The 15,064-nt window shown below is 47.7% G+C and overlaps 1 protein-coding gene across 3 annotated transcripts in view; it reads right to left on the bottom strand.

Annotated features, from left to right (window-relative positions):
• Positions 1-15,064, bottom strand: part of vps33b (VPS33B late endosome and lysosome associated) — a 40,178-nt gene that overhangs the window by 10,366 nt on the left and 14,748 nt on the right. For all 3 annotated transcript variants that reach the window (XR_011588260.1, XM_070864940.1, XM_070864938.1), the window contains exons 10-18: positions 14,693-14,770; positions 13,472-13,545; positions 10,522-10,608; positions 9,353-9,443; positions 8,334-8,408; positions 7,252-7,316; positions 6,219-6,273; positions 3,324-3,370; positions 1,692-1,824 (exon numbers count right to left, since the gene is read on the bottom strand). Coding sequence is in view for 2 of the 3 variants with exons in the window: in XM_070864940.1 (XP_070721041.1) it covers positions 1,692-1,824; positions 3,324-3,370; positions 6,219-6,273; positions 7,252-7,316; positions 8,334-8,408; positions 9,353-9,443; positions 10,522-10,608; positions 13,472-13,545; positions 14,693-14,770 (705 nt within the window). In the remaining variant the exon portion in view is untranslated. The remainder of the gene's footprint in view (positions 1-1,691; positions 1,825-3,323; positions 3,371-6,218; positions 6,274-7,251; positions 7,317-8,333; positions 8,409-9,352; positions 9,444-10,521; positions 10,609-13,471; positions 13,546-14,692; positions 14,771-15,064) is intronic.

The following is a 15,064-nucleotide window of genomic DNA, read 5'->3' as shown; positions in this document are numbered from 1 at the left end:
CACTGAGAGCAGTTCTGGGCACCAAACGTCAGGAAGGATATACTGGCCTGGGAGGGGGTGCAGCGTAGGTTTACCAGAATGATACCTGGGCTCCAAGGGCTAAATTGTGAGGAGAGATGACACAAATTAGGGCGGTAGAAGTTTGGAACTCTCTTCCACAAACGGCAATTGATGTTAGATCAATTGTTAATTTTAAATCTGAGATTGATAGGATTCTTGTTAACCAAAGGTATTAAAGGATATGGGCCAAAGGCGGGTATATGGAGTTAGGTCGCCAATCAGCCACGATCTTATTGAATGGCGGAACAAGCTGAAGGGGCTGAATGGCCTCCTCCTGTTCCTATGTTCCTATTTAATTATATAAAATCACAAAGCAGCTAAACCGGCAATGTACAGGCAGTGTAGAGGTAGCAGAGGACGTGCTGTGTTGGAGCTGCAGTGCACATAAGAACATAAGAATTAGGAGCAGGAGTCAGCCATTCGGCCCCTCGAGCCTGCTCTGCCATTCAGTGAGATCATGAAAGTGATCAACTCCACTTTCCTGCACTATCCCCATATCCCTTGTTAATATCCAAAAATCTATCGATCTCTGTCTTGAATATACTCAAAGACTGAGCATCCACAGCCCTCTGGGGCAGAGAATTCCAAAGATTCACCACCCTCTGAGTGAAGAAATTCCTCCTCATCTCAGTCCTAAATGGTCGAGCCCTTATCCTGAGACTGTGACCCCTGGTTCTAGACTCCCCAGCCTGGGGGAAACATCCTCCCTGCATCTACCCTGTCAAGCCCATGGCAGAACGCCCTGCACGGTGCCACAGGTCATGAGGAGAACTGTGCCAAGCTTGTGCCATACACAGCTTAGCAGCCACTGTCAGCATTGGCGGGACAGAACTTCCCAGCCAAGGAGACAGAAGCCCACGGAGTGCATTAGCAGAAGTATTATTGATCTTCCTCCCGCGCACCCCAGATTTTCCCCCACTTTTTCTGAATGCACTGACTTTTGCTGGGATACAGTTCCATGGACACCATGTGCCCCCTGATATCTGGCCCAAGTGCCCATTCTTCTGGGTGAGCCCAGATAGTGAGAGTTGGCAGGCTATTTCTTCAAGGGATGCATCACGGACAAGCCCAATCCTTTCCTCACCCCACTTCTACATGTATGCTTTGGACAAAAGAAAGAACTTGCATTTATATAGCACCTTTCACAACCTCAGAATGTCCTAAAGCACTTCACAGCCACGGAAGTACTTTTGAAGTATAGTCACTGTTGTAATGTAGGAAACACGGCAGCCATAATGCACACAGCAAGCTCCCACAAACAACAATGTGATAATAACCAGATAATCTGTTTGTTTGTTATGTTGATTGAGGGATAAATATTGGCCCAGGACACTGGGGAGAACTCCTCTGCTCTTCTTCGAAACAGTGCCATGGGATCTTTTACATCCACCCAAGAGAGCAGACGGGGCCTCGGTTTAACGTCTCATCTGAATTAAACAAATGATGGGGAAAAACCACACACTTTTTTGATGAAAATTTAAGTTTTCAAGAATCTGGTGCACCTTTCCTTGCCCCATTATGACACGGTTATAGCTCCGCCTGGGTTCAACGCGATGCACAACACAAATAAACCCTCGACAATCTCCCAACGTCTAATAGCTCACGACTTTGTGTTTCCACTGGCTCCTTACCAACTGCTTTGTCGGTCACGAGTTTCCCCATGGTGCTCTCCACCGCAGTCAGCGTCTCTCCTGGCTGCTGTTCTGTCAGCAGTCCGATCTGTTTCAGGTTGGCGAATGTCAGGATGTGTTCGTAACCGTAACTCTGGAGGGGAATAAATGTGAACGGGGTTACAGATTGGGACAGGGAACACCAGCAGAGAGCCTAAAGGAAATAGGCTGTTAATCGCTGTTCGACGTATGGCACACAATCCGTAATAAAAACATGCAGTAAATATGCACTCGTCAACAACCCCACTAAAGAGAACACTAACAGTGGTCACTATATCTGCCAGAGGATTACAAGAGAAGTCAGATCCCTCACAATCCTAAAAGGTCCCCCGTTCATAAATTGCCATTCACAGACAAAGTCCCAATTCATAAAATACTGGAACTGCAGAATCGACAGCTTCATGATATGGAATGAAGACACGTTGGTCAAGGGAGCCGGTGAGCTGATGCGCGTTTTCACCATGTCCGGGCGATCAATGATGGATTGTGCCCGACGTCGGCTGCAGAGTAAATGTCACCGTTTGCTTCAATCACATTGAGCCTGGATCATGTGTCACATCACACTGTCAATTTCATAGTTGGGTAGACAATGTGTCGATCAATCATGGTGTGGGTGTCAATTTCCCCTTTTGTTTAATGCACATTAGCCCCGAGTGAATGAACGGGCAGCCCTGCACAGTGATGGGTACAGCCACGTTAGTGGCACTAAAGCAAAAGTACAACAACTCCACACAAGGTGCTTTTGGCAATTGCGAGCTATGCACTATATCAACATGATCACCTCCAACAGATTCTATTGCACCCCTTTACAGCACGATATACACAGCTCTATCTAATGTCTCCCAAGAATTGAGGCGTACCTATAAAGGGATGTTTTCCCATCATCGCTTCTGCGGGAAAGGCCAATGTGCTGCAGAGGCAAAGACCACCATCTTTTCTGGTTGCGGGTGGGCCGAGCCCGAGTCCCCACCCCGCCCTCTTCCCCCAATCCCACCCTCTCCTCCCCACCCCCCCCCCCTCTCTCCCGCCATCTTCCTCCAACCCCACCCTCTCTCTCTCTCTCTTCCCCTCCCTCCCACTCTCTGTCTCTGTCTCTCTCTCTCTCTCTCTCCTCTTCCCCTCCCTCCCTCTCTCTCTCCTCTTCCCCTCCCTCCTGCCCTCTATCTCTCTCACTCTCCCTGTCCCACCCTTTCTCTCTTCCCTTCCCGCCGATTCCCCCTCGCTCTCTCTCTCCCTCCCCCCCCTCATTATACAAGTCAGTTTCTCCCATTGTTGTAAGGACCTTCCCAGTCACGGAGGAAGGGCAGATGGCCAAACACAAAGTTGCAAACCGCAGCTTCTAAGCAGTGTCCTGGGTAACATTCCTCCCTCAACCTCCTGACACCAACAATGGCTCAGTGGGTAGCACTCACTCTGGCCTCGGAGTCAGAAGGTTGTGGGTTCAAGCCCCACTTCAACCCATGATCCAGGTTAGCACTCCCAGTGGCAGGACTGCAGGGCTGGCCCAATGTTGGCCTCAGCCCAAAACAAAACAAATCCAAAGGGCTCCGACTCACGATCACTGCTGCAACAGTGACATCTTCCTTCGCTTACCTGCAGATACTGAGTTTTCAACGAGCGATAATCCTTGGAAATCAGACCTGAGGGGCAATAACGAGAAATACAAACAGATGGAGATCAGAACAAACATGGCAAATGCTGAAAATCTGACATAAAGGCAGAAAGTGTGGCAGTACATAGTGGGCCTGTCAGCTTCTGTAGAGGGAATAATGCTTCAGGAAAAGATCCTTTGTTAGAGAAAAATTCCAGCTCCTTAGAGCGGAGAAGGTTAAGGGGAGATTTATTAGAGGCGTTCAAAATTATGTGAGGAAAAAACTGTTTCCGGTGGAAGGAGGGTCAGTAACCAGAGGACACAGATTTAAGATAATCGGTGAAAGAACCGGGAGGGGGTGAATTAGGAGACATGTTTTTACGCAGCGAGTTGTTACGATCTGGAATGTGTTGCCTGAAAGGGCAGTGGAAGCAGATTCAATAACTTTCAGAAGGGAATTGGATAAATACTTGAACAGGAAAAAATTACAGGGCTATGTGCAAAGAGCAGAGCAGTGGGTAGTGGGACTAGTCGGATCGCTCTTTCAAAGAGCCGGCACAGGCACGATGGACCGAATTGCCTCTTGCTGTGCTGTGTGAATCTATGATTACAACATGGTCTCCAGCTGAAAGATTAGCCAGCCTTTTTTTTTCAGATGCTGATGGACCATTGTGTGGTTGTAGCATTTTCTGATTGTATTTATGTGATCAATGGTTTTGTGTTAGTATTTTAATGTTTACCCCTCCCGTCGCTGTTGGCTGTCTCACTGGGGCACACTTCCACAGGCGACAGTTGTACCCCGGTTCCTCACTTGTGCACCCACTATTGATGTACAAGCCTCGACAGTGCAAGTTGATGAGCTATACAACGGTGGAAAAGGGGAGGTGCAACAAGACCTGGGTGTCATGGTACATCAGTCACTGAAAGTGGGCATGCAGGTACAGCAGGTGGTGAAGGAGGCAAATGGTATGTTGGCCTTCATAGCTAGGAGATTTGAGTATAGGAGCAGGGAGGTCTTACTGCAGTTGTACAGGGCCTTAGTGAGGCCTCACCTGGAATATTGTGTTCAGTTTTGGTCTCCTAATCTGAGGAAGGACATTCTTGCTATTGAGGGAGGGCAGCGAAGGTTCACCAGACTGATTCCCGGGATGGCTGGACTGACATATGAGGAGAGACTGGATCAACTGGGCCTTTATTCACTGGAGTTTAGAAGGATGAGGGGATCTCATAGAAACATATAAAATTCTGACGGGACTGGACAGGTTAGATGCAGGAAAAATGTTCCCGATGTTGGGGAAGTCCAGAACCAGGGGACATAGTCTAAGGATAAGGGGTAAGCCATTTAGGACTGAGATGAGGAGAAACTTCTTCACTCAGAGTTGTTAACCTGTGGAATTCCCTACCGCAGAGAGTTTTTGATGCCAGTTCATTGGATATGTTCAAGAGGGAGTTAGATATGGCCCTTACCGCTAAAGGGATCAAGGGGTATGGAGAGAAAGCAGGAAAGGGGTACTGAGGTGAATGATCAGCCATGATCTTATTGAACGGTGGTGCAGGCTCGAAGGCTCGAATGGCCTACTCCTGCACCTATTTTCTATGTTTCTATGACAGCCGAGCAAGATCTGGTCTACACCAGGTGCTCGCACTCCTGCGCTTGCTGCTGTGTGGTGACCAGCAGTGGGAACCCTGCCTTACTTTCCCTTCTGCAACCCAAGGGTCCGCAGGGAATTGGAGCTGCAATTGAAGCTGGGATCTGCCTATTCTGTATGGCTCAGAGAAGATGATTTTACCTTTAAGCCTGCGGAGGGGCTGCATTTAACCTCCAGCACTAACCTGTTCAACTGTGCCTTTTGCCTGGGCCATCAAATAGCCTGGCAGGCCACTCTGTAATGTTACTGTGTATGGTGCTCAAGTAATATATAGCTCTGGTCATCTCATTATAGGAAAGTGGATATTACTGCCCTTGAAATAGGTGACTCCAAGTATCAGGCATCTACGTTATGCCAAGGTTAAGTGAAGCTGGGCTTGTTTTCTTTGGAAATGAGGAGACTTCAAGGGGACATAACTTGAATTTTTAATATTATGGAGGGAATTAATGCAGGCAAATTATTAATGGCAGCCAAGGGCACAAATACCAGAGAAAACAAGCTATACATTAGGATGTTAGAATAATACGGTAAGTCATGCAGAACTTTTCACTTATACAGGTGCTAATAGAGCTGTGGGATAAACTACCGGGGAAAACACTGAAGTGAACAATATTAACGGTTTCAAGAGAAAATTACATGAGAAAAGAAAAGATGCATTTATATAGCAACTTTCACAACCTCAGGACGTCCCAAAGCGCTTTACAGCCAATGAAGTACTTTTGAACTGTCGTCACTGGTGTAATGTAGGAAACGCGTCAGCCAATTTGTGCACAGCAAACTCCCACAAACAGCAATGTGATAATGACCCGATAATCTTTTGATTGAGGGATAAATATTGGTCCAGGACACCAGGGAGAACTCCCCTGCTCTTCTTCAAAATAGTGCTGTGGGATCGTTTACATCCACCTGAGGGGGCAGACAGGGCCTTGGTTTAACGTCTCATCTGAAAGACGGCACCTCCGACAGTGCAGCACTCCCTCAGCACTGCACTGGGAGTGTCAGCCTGGATTGACAGGCGAGAGTGCTACCAACTGAGCCATGGCTGATACTTTTGTAGAGACAATGAACTGAGGAATAGAGGGTGGAAAGTGCGATTGATCGAAGGGTTTGTTGGGCCCAACAGCCTTTCCCTGCTGCTAAAAATTCCTACATTCTTTCAGAGATTCTATTTTAATGATAACCGATCTTTCTGACAGGCGGCGTTCCTACTCGAGGAATGAGTTAAGAGTTTGAAGGCTTGGGACTCACCATTTTCTGTCAGTGAAAGGAGGCACATCAGCCGAAGACTCTCGAGTGGAGAAATCTGAAAGATCAAAGTCACGAGAGTGCAAAAATAAACAGGATCTGTGCGGGAAGGCTTTGCAATGTAAAATAGCAAGATCGGAAGCTTGTCTTTCTTCATCGCCTTACCTCCCAACAAAAAAAAACGTTCACTAAATTTCCCTTCAGTACCTCGACAAGGTGACGGTTCGACAGGAGCCTGAACAGTAAGTGTCGGAAGGGCAGTGTGGGGAAATCACAGCCTGATTCAGGTCTCTCCCAGTGTGCACTTTCCAGCAGTGATTGCTGGCTGGCCATCAGGAATGGGAACCTAGGCTGCTTTTCCTTCTCCCTGGGGCCAATTGTGGCGGTGCCCATCACCCGCCCCAGTAACTCACAACGGGGGGGGGGGGAAATCAAACCTGGGATCTTCCTGGGCTATTTAGCTCACGTAAACACTGCTTTTACTATAAAACCATTAGGGAATCTGTGATGAGATTGCTAATAAAGTTTTAGCCCACCCTCAAAGAGCACACTCTATGGAAATGACAATTACAGATAGTCCATAAAACAAGTCCATTACGGCCATTTTACTGTGAGGAGTGACCATCACCAACATGTGTTTCGTTTTACTGTGTCTCTGTACATGAAAGTACCTCCCCTGTACTGGTGCGTGTTCATTACTGACTGGTGACTTTTCTCACAGCTTTGCACAATGATTACTCACAATTAATAATTTCTACTGCATCTGCTGCACTGATCACTCGCATAAATCATAATATATGTGTCTTATCGGGCAAACTCAATACAGTGTTCCCTGTGCCCGTCTGAGGGACTGGCTGAAACTGAACACCTCCTGGGCATGTCCGACTCGCCGAACTCAAAGCCAATACCTCCTGAACCTGTACAACAGGTCTATCTCCAACTGCATAACTTCTGTTTGTACAGAGGTACCTCAACCGCAGTAACTCCTGTAGTGGGGGATTGAGCGATCTCAAACCAGGTGTACTCGTGCACGTACCTGCCTGTTAATGTGCTCCTCAATACAGCTGGTGCTCCCTCTGATCTCGAATCCCTCCAGCAGTGCTGTGGAGGGAAAGCCAGTCAGTAAACAGGACACTAATCAAAGGCACACAGAAGAACTTCAGAAAACTGGGACATGAACAAAAAATAAGCTGGCCTTTGGGACAAGCGAAGAACACACTTGCAAGATGCACCGACATACGACAAGAGGCCCTCACTGCCATCTGTCCAGCTCCCAGATGTTACCTTTTGAAACCAGGTACCCTTGGCATTGGAGGTTGCCCCCTCCTGTGATACGTCTATCATTCGGTCATTGGAATTTTACATCGCTATCAATTTCTGACACAAGGAAATTCCTGCAAACATCCCAATAGGTGGAATTTGATTCCAAATCCCAGTTTTGCTCTTTACAAGAGTATCATTCATCACTTCAGCAGGATGACATTTGGCCTCCTCTTGTATGAGGATTTCTGTGATTTTTGTGTAGAAATCAAGATTCATCACACTGCCTCCTCAAACTCATTCTTCCCCAGTGTAATGTATGCACCAGTGAGTATGGTTTGTAGAGCTGTTGCATTGTGAGTGGCGTAGCCAGTCATGTGATGATCACAAGACTCAATAAAACCCCAGCCAGTTGGGTTCGGGGGATCCACGATGGGGCAGGTGGTTGTGAGCCTGGTGGATGAACCGGTAATGTGTAGTGTGATTGTTAAACCTTTGTTAATAAACCAACTAGTTCTTAATAGCAATGTGTTGCTATGAATTCTTAAGCAAAGAACCCATGAAGCAAATACATTACACCCAGGAAACTCCAAACTATGGAACTCCTCACCCTCAGTCTCGCCTTCCACTTACAACCTGCAGGCTTTGAAAACGCGAGCTCGGGGGGGGGGGGGGGTGGGGGGGTGTCACCTAATCACTACTTTTTCATCCGCCTCACTGCTCTCCTACTCTTTGCCACCCTGCTGGTGCGCTTTGTGGACCTCGGCCCTCACCCAGGTTCCGTCATTTACAACAAAACACACGCCCCACAGTGCGTGAGCAGTCGGCCCAGCGGCTGGGACTCGGTGTGTTTCGTACCGTGCTCAGACTTCAACAGCTCCTGAAAGTCCTGCTTCGTTTTCTTTTTCATAATGGACTCACACGCTCCAATGTCTAAGAGAAAAAGAAATGCAGCAAGCATTAATCGCTGAGATTTGACAGAAATGACTTACACCTTGCCCAGAACTGTCGGACCAGAGGACACAGCATCCCCCTTGAAGGGAGGGCAAATTCAAAACTAATCCGCGGAAACATCATCCCAGTGAGCGGGTGGTCAGACTGCAGATCACGCTCCCCCAAGGAGAGGGTGGAAGTGGTACTGGTTCATTCAAAATGCAAATTAGATACAGATTTCTTTCAGGAAATAACATTTGGGGACACAGTATGTGAGTAATGTGAGCTGTGCCGTGTGGCGAGTGCAGTGAGCTCGGAGGGAACACGGGACTTTGGGCCTCTGGTTCCCCAAAGCTCTCCCCCACTGGGGCTATTTCCTCACCTCGTGTCTGGGTCTGTTGTAGCCTCATTGATCGTGATCGATCGCTGTGATTGGTCAACAACTCCATTATCGTTGGATCCTGTGACTACCAGGGTGGTAGAAGGTGAATTAGATGGACCTCGGCCTTTTCTCATCCAGCAATTCCAATGATCCAAAATAAAAGTAGTTTTCCATCAATTGCATTTAATGGCCCTTTTGTCAAGGGACAGAATATGGCCACAAAAAGGGAGCTTAAAGGCAGCTCAGAAATTTAAGATGTACTTGCTATGATTTAAATAATTATTTTTAGTGGTTTAAGTTATTAATAAATTATTTTGATGTTTCTAGATTAATTATTTGAATCTTAATACCCAAGAAATGAATGACTCTGGGTGACATTACTCTACCTGTCCCGTCTCTCACATCTAGGAAAGGCCTTCAAAACAACTTGGTTATGGGCTCAATGCACAGTGGAGAGCCACAGCTAAACAACAGACTCGGACTCAGGTGCATGAGTGCCACCAAAAATTAATTCCCTGTGGCACAGTGTTCCTAACTCCAGGCCGGCCTCTCGTGTACTTACGAAGACTCAGTAATCGATGTTCCTGCTTCAAGTTCTTTAGTTCCTGAGACACAAAATCCTTCATCTGTTTAATGTCCATCCCTTGGCGCTTCTGTGTGGTACAGCAAAAAGAAGTCGCTCAGAGCCTGTCTATCGCACTCACACATGGAAATGTCCCCTTCTTCTTTTCAAATTTTCTCGCCTCCTCTCCTGAAGACACTGATTCTTGTTGGGGTAACTCGCACCCATCACCCCTGTTCTCGCTGACCTACATTGGCTCCCAGTCCAGCAACTCCTCGCTTTCAATATTCTCATCCTTGTTTTCAAATCCCTCCATGGCCTCAACCCTCCCTATCTCTGTAACCTCCTCCAGCCCCACACACCCCGCCCCCCCACCCCCTGTGCTCATCCAATTCCAGCCTCCTGCATATTCCCGATTTTAATCATTCCACCACTGGCGGCTGTGCCATCAACAGCCAAAACCCTAAGCTCTGGAACTCCCTCCCTAAACCTCTCCACCTCTGTACCTCTCTCTCCTCCTGTAGGATGCGTCTTAAAACCTACCTCTGTGACCTCCCCCCCCATCCTAATACATCCTTATGTAGCTCAGTGTTAAGTTTTGTTTGATAACACTCCTGTGAAGCGCCTTAGGGCATTTGACCATGTTAAATGCACTGTATAAAAGCAAGTCATTGTTGCTGATGTTAGGACATGGTTCCACAGTAACCGCCAGTCCTCCAGTACCTCATCAAATTGATCCCTCTCCATGTATGGACCTGGACACACAGCATCAGCAAGTCTGGAACCATAAGTGGCACCATTACTGAGCCATCCTGCCCTCACGTGACCTCCACAGACACACACCTTCCAGCAAGTGTCACTGGACAGTGAACCCTGGCTGACCTTTCAGCCTGCCGAGCTCACAGTGCTGAATGCTGCCCCAACTGTGATCAGCACAGGCCAAGAATCGAGACTGCAATCTCCTGCCCTGTACCACTCAATATTTGACAGGGTGGTGATCTGCTCACTGAGCTATCTTAATGGGGACATATACCCACGTGTTCGGTTAAAGTAATTTGGTAGGAACCCCACCCACTGTAATTTCTACCCGACACCGCTCAAAGTGTGCGAGGCCCCTCCCCATGGGACAGTATTACTATGAACGGGAGCTCTCGCCCATTGATACTCACGTCATACTGCTTCTGGAGCCTTCGTGCTTTCTGGCTCAAGAACCCAAACACTTTGGAGAAATGCTCATTCCGAATCTCTTTGAAAACCTGTAAAAGCAGCAATGTTTAAACAAAGGACGCACAATTAGGGGCCCCCGAGAGTTAAAACTGCACGAGTGTGTAAAGACCAGTCAGCTCACTCGGTCATTGAGGCCTGATCCAAGACCCAATCTTATTCACCCAAAGGGTGATAGTTATTGAATATGTTGTCAGGGAGGCTGTTGAAGCAGAAAGTGAAGCGGGCACAAGAGGTAATTCCATGAGTTTCTGGGGAAAGAATGGATTGAGAGATATGTTGAACAAATTGATTGATGGGATTGATATCAAAAATGAATGGCTTTTGGGACCAAAGGCCATTCCCTTCTTCAAATCCACAATCCTCACTCAATCCAGAATCAATTCAGTTCCCTTTTGAATACTTCAGCTCAACTAGTGATTACTGCTCTAGGTGTCAGTGTATCACATTCGTCAATACCAACCTACACTAACAGACAGGGAATCATCATCAAGGCCTGTCCCACACCGTCAAAGTGCAACTTTTGCACACCATGATTCTTCCGGCCCCCCCACCCCCAGCCATTCAATCTCCTGGAAGAGGCAGAAACACAGAGAAAAGACCCTGGGTCAATTTGGGGAAAAAACTGGGAAATTCCTCTCTGACCCCCAAAGACAATCAAACAGGTTCTAGGAGACCAGAGTGACTGGGAAACACATTGCCCAATACCCAACCTATCCTTTATACACAGAGATGTCAACCACAGTGAGAAACTTATCCCGCTCCCTTTTGAAAGTATGCAGCAAATCCACACTCGCTGCATGAGCTGGCAACAGTCGATGACTCACGTCGTAAGAGTTCATGGGATCCAGGGCACAGTGGCAATTTGGATCCGAAATTGGTTCAGAGGCAGGAAGCAAAGGGTAATGGTTGATGGGTGTTTTTATGACTGGAAGGCTGTTTCCAGTGGGGTTCCGCAGGGCTCAGTACTAGGTCCTTTGCTTTTTGTGGTATATATCAATGATTTAGACTTGAATATAGGGGGTATGATTAAGAAGTTTGCAGATGATACTAAAATTGGCTGTGTGGTTGATAATGAAGAAGTAAGCTGCGGGCTGCAGGAAGATATCAATGAACTGTTCAGGTGGGCAGAACAGTGGCAAATGGAATTCAATCTGGAGAAGTGCGAAGCTGAGGAGAGACCTTATTGAGGTGTATAAAATTCTGAGGGGCCTAGATAGAGTGGCTAGAAGGACCTATTTCCCTTAGTCGAGGGGTCAACAACCAGGGGGCACAGATTTAAAGTAATTTGTAAAAGGTTTTGAGGAGAAATTTCTTCACCCGGAGGGCGGTGGGGGTCTGGAACTCACTGCCTGAAAGGGTGGTAGAGGCAGAAACCCTCACCACATTTAAAAAATACTTGGATGTGCACCTGAAGTACCGTAACCGACAGGGCTACGGACCGAGAGCTGGAAAGTGGGATTAGGCTGGGTGGCTCTTTGTCGGCCGGCGCGGACACGATGGGCCGAATGGCCTCCTTCAGTGCTGTAAATTTCTATGATTCTATGAAATATCTCCTGACATCTAATTTAGCTCTACACTTGCATAACTTCTATTCACTTCCCCTGGTCCTCCCTAACCCATCGAACACAAACAGCCTCAAAATTCACAGCTCATGCTGGGGGTTTGCTCCATCGGTGCCAGCTGTCGTTCACTCCCTCACCCCCAGTGGCCATTCTGCAGGTATAAGCGCACACAGCGAATCTCACCCACGGGTGAGCAAGTATGTGAGCAAGTGAACGCTTGCATAAATCAGTCGTGCTTTGTAGGTCTAGCTCACCCAGAGCAGCACTTGCTCCGACCTCTGCTCACAGAGCAGCGTGACGGCGGAGAGCAATGCGAACACTAGGAACCCCACTCTTCACAACAAAGGAACCTGGGAGAAGAGCCAATCCCCTTATAGAAATATAGAAAATAGGTGCAGGAGTAGGCCATTCGGCCCTTCGAACCTGCACCACCATGCAATATGATCATAGCTGATCATGCAACTTCAGTACCCCACTCCTGCTTTCTCTCCATACCCTTTGATCCCTTTAGCCACATCTAACTCCCTTTTGAATATATCTAACGAACTGGCCTCAACAACTTTCTGTGGTAGAGAATTCCACAGGTTCACCACTCTCTGGGTGAAGAAGTTTCTCCTCATCTCGGTCCTAAATGGCCTACCCCTTATCCTTAGACTGTGAGCCCTGGTTCTGGACTTCCCCAACATCAGGAACATTCTTCCTGCATCTAACCTGTCCAGTCCCGTCAGAATTTTATGTCACTATGAGATCCCCTCTCATTCTTCTATTGCAGGACCCCAAAGTTAAAAATAGCAAGAAGGGTAGGAGAATGATTAGGTGACACCAGACATGGATGTGTTTTTGGGCTGCTTAGGTGTGTACCAAGAAGCCTGGTGCTGATACGAACAGATCCTGGGTGTACTGATTTAGGATTTGTCCATCAGTGAGGCAACAGCACCAAGATCAGTCATTCCCAAAACCTCCGGGACAATAAAACTCAATTGGGGCAAAGCAGTGAGTGAAAAATGAGCACTAATAGGCTTCAGTTGTCAGACTGTACGTTGCACATTTCTGCTGTAAATGGTTGGAGAAAAGGGTTTTCTTTGTATTTGTTCCGGGATGTGGACGTCACTGGCAAGGCCAACATTTATTGCCTGTCCCTAGGGTGAGGGAAGTGAGGAGTTCCACAGTTTTGGAAATACTGCTAAACTTGTAAAACTTCAAGTTTACTTTACTGTGAGGCAAATCAGCCCAGGGTTTGAACAAATGCTACTTTGTTATCGAGTCTGTAGAGGTTGTGTCAGTTTTATTGTAGAATTATTGTAGGACCAGTGAAGGGTTTCTCTCTCACCTTGTCCTGAGAGTTCAGCAACACTTTCACACCTTTATCCGACGACGTTACTTCTGAGCCAAAGTCCACACTCCCTGAAATTCACCAAAACACATTTCAGTTAATTTGTTTAGAGCAGCACGCCTATTGTGTACACCAGCGGACCGTGAAAGTGAGGGGCTTGGTCAGGGGCGATAAGCTGAACTGTCCACCTATCCTGTCTGAGGATTAACAGTCGCACACTCCAAAACTAAATACATTCAGTCACTCATTCTTCCTCCACTCCCCTCCCCTCTGCGGAAGCACCAACTTGTGCTGTGGTACGGTTATCTGCTGCTCGGCAGAGTCCTGGTACCCGGCCTGATGCACCATTATTCACCTGTGAGTGTCATGATAGTGAGTGTCAACAGCCTATTCAACCATCGTGGCTCAGTGGGCAGCACTCTCGCCTCGGAGTCAGAAGCTGTGGGTTCAAGTCCCACTCCACTAGGCTGACACTCCCGGTGTAGTACTGAGGGAGTGCTGCACTGTTGGAGGGTGCCGTCTTTCAGAACCAAGGCCCCGTCTCAGATGGATGTGAAAGATCGCACGGCAACTATTTCGAAGAAGAGCAGGGGAGTTCTCCCCGGTGTCCTGGGGCCAATATTTATCCCTCAACCAACATCACCAAAACAGATTATCTGGTCATTATCACATTGCTGTTTGTGGGAGCTTGCTGTGCGCTAATTAGCTGCCACATTTCCTACATTACAACAGTGACTACACTTCAAAAGTACGTCATTGACGTATATACATCAATCCTGCCTCTAACGAATGTCTATTCATGCACTTTCTGGCAAAGAGTCAATGACAAGTGATCAGGAATGGGATCCCAGGTGGATTGTTACCCTCGCTGGTAGAATCCCCTCACCCATGGTGCGGTTCAGACAAAATTGAAGTAAATTAACTTCTTTCTTCCTGTAATTGTCTCCGTTTGTGTCCTACTCCCCAATACCTTTGTTCTGTCCTTTTCTGCCTCATGTTCCTGTACTGATTTACTCAATTAGTCTGGTTTACAAAGCGGAATGCGTGCCGATTCCCAGAGAAGGCCAGTGTCCGACCCACTGCCCTGCCCAGTCCCTCTCTGCCTGCCATCAGTTACAGTCAGTTCTGAACGATATTGGTTCTCAATCTTCCCCTTCCCTGTGAACTCGCGGCCATCAATGTAACGCAACACATGGGATAGTGGAGAGACTCACTCACCGCATTTAATTCTGAACACATCGTCCACAAGTCCCTCGTACACAACTTGTGAACACATAGGAGTCACGTAATCCACATCTGCAAACAAAGCGCAAGGTTAGAATGACAGGCGCAGCTTGGGATACCGTTTACAGGCAGAGCGACCCCGGGAGCTGCGTCCTACTCATGGCTCAGTGGGTAAAGGCGCTGCCTACCGTGGTCAGGAGCATATCCCCCAGGAAGGCCGTAGAGCCAGGTCAATAATACACAGATCATAGAATGGTTACAGCACACAAGGAGGCCATTTGGCCCATCGAGTCCATGCCAAGACAGCTGCGTTCACCGCCCGAGGAGTGAATATCAGCCAGGCTTCCTGTTCCTCATCACTGTCCT

Source organism: Pristiophorus japonicus, chromosome 21 (assembly GCF_044704955.1).
Source record: "Pristiophorus japonicus isolate sPriJap1 chromosome 21, sPriJap1.hap1, whole genome shotgun sequence".
Lineage (NCBI taxonomy): Eukaryota > Metazoa > Chordata > Chondrichthyes > Pristiophoridae > Pristiophorus > Pristiophorus japonicus.
This window is presented reverse-complemented; position numbering and strand designations above follow the sequence as displayed.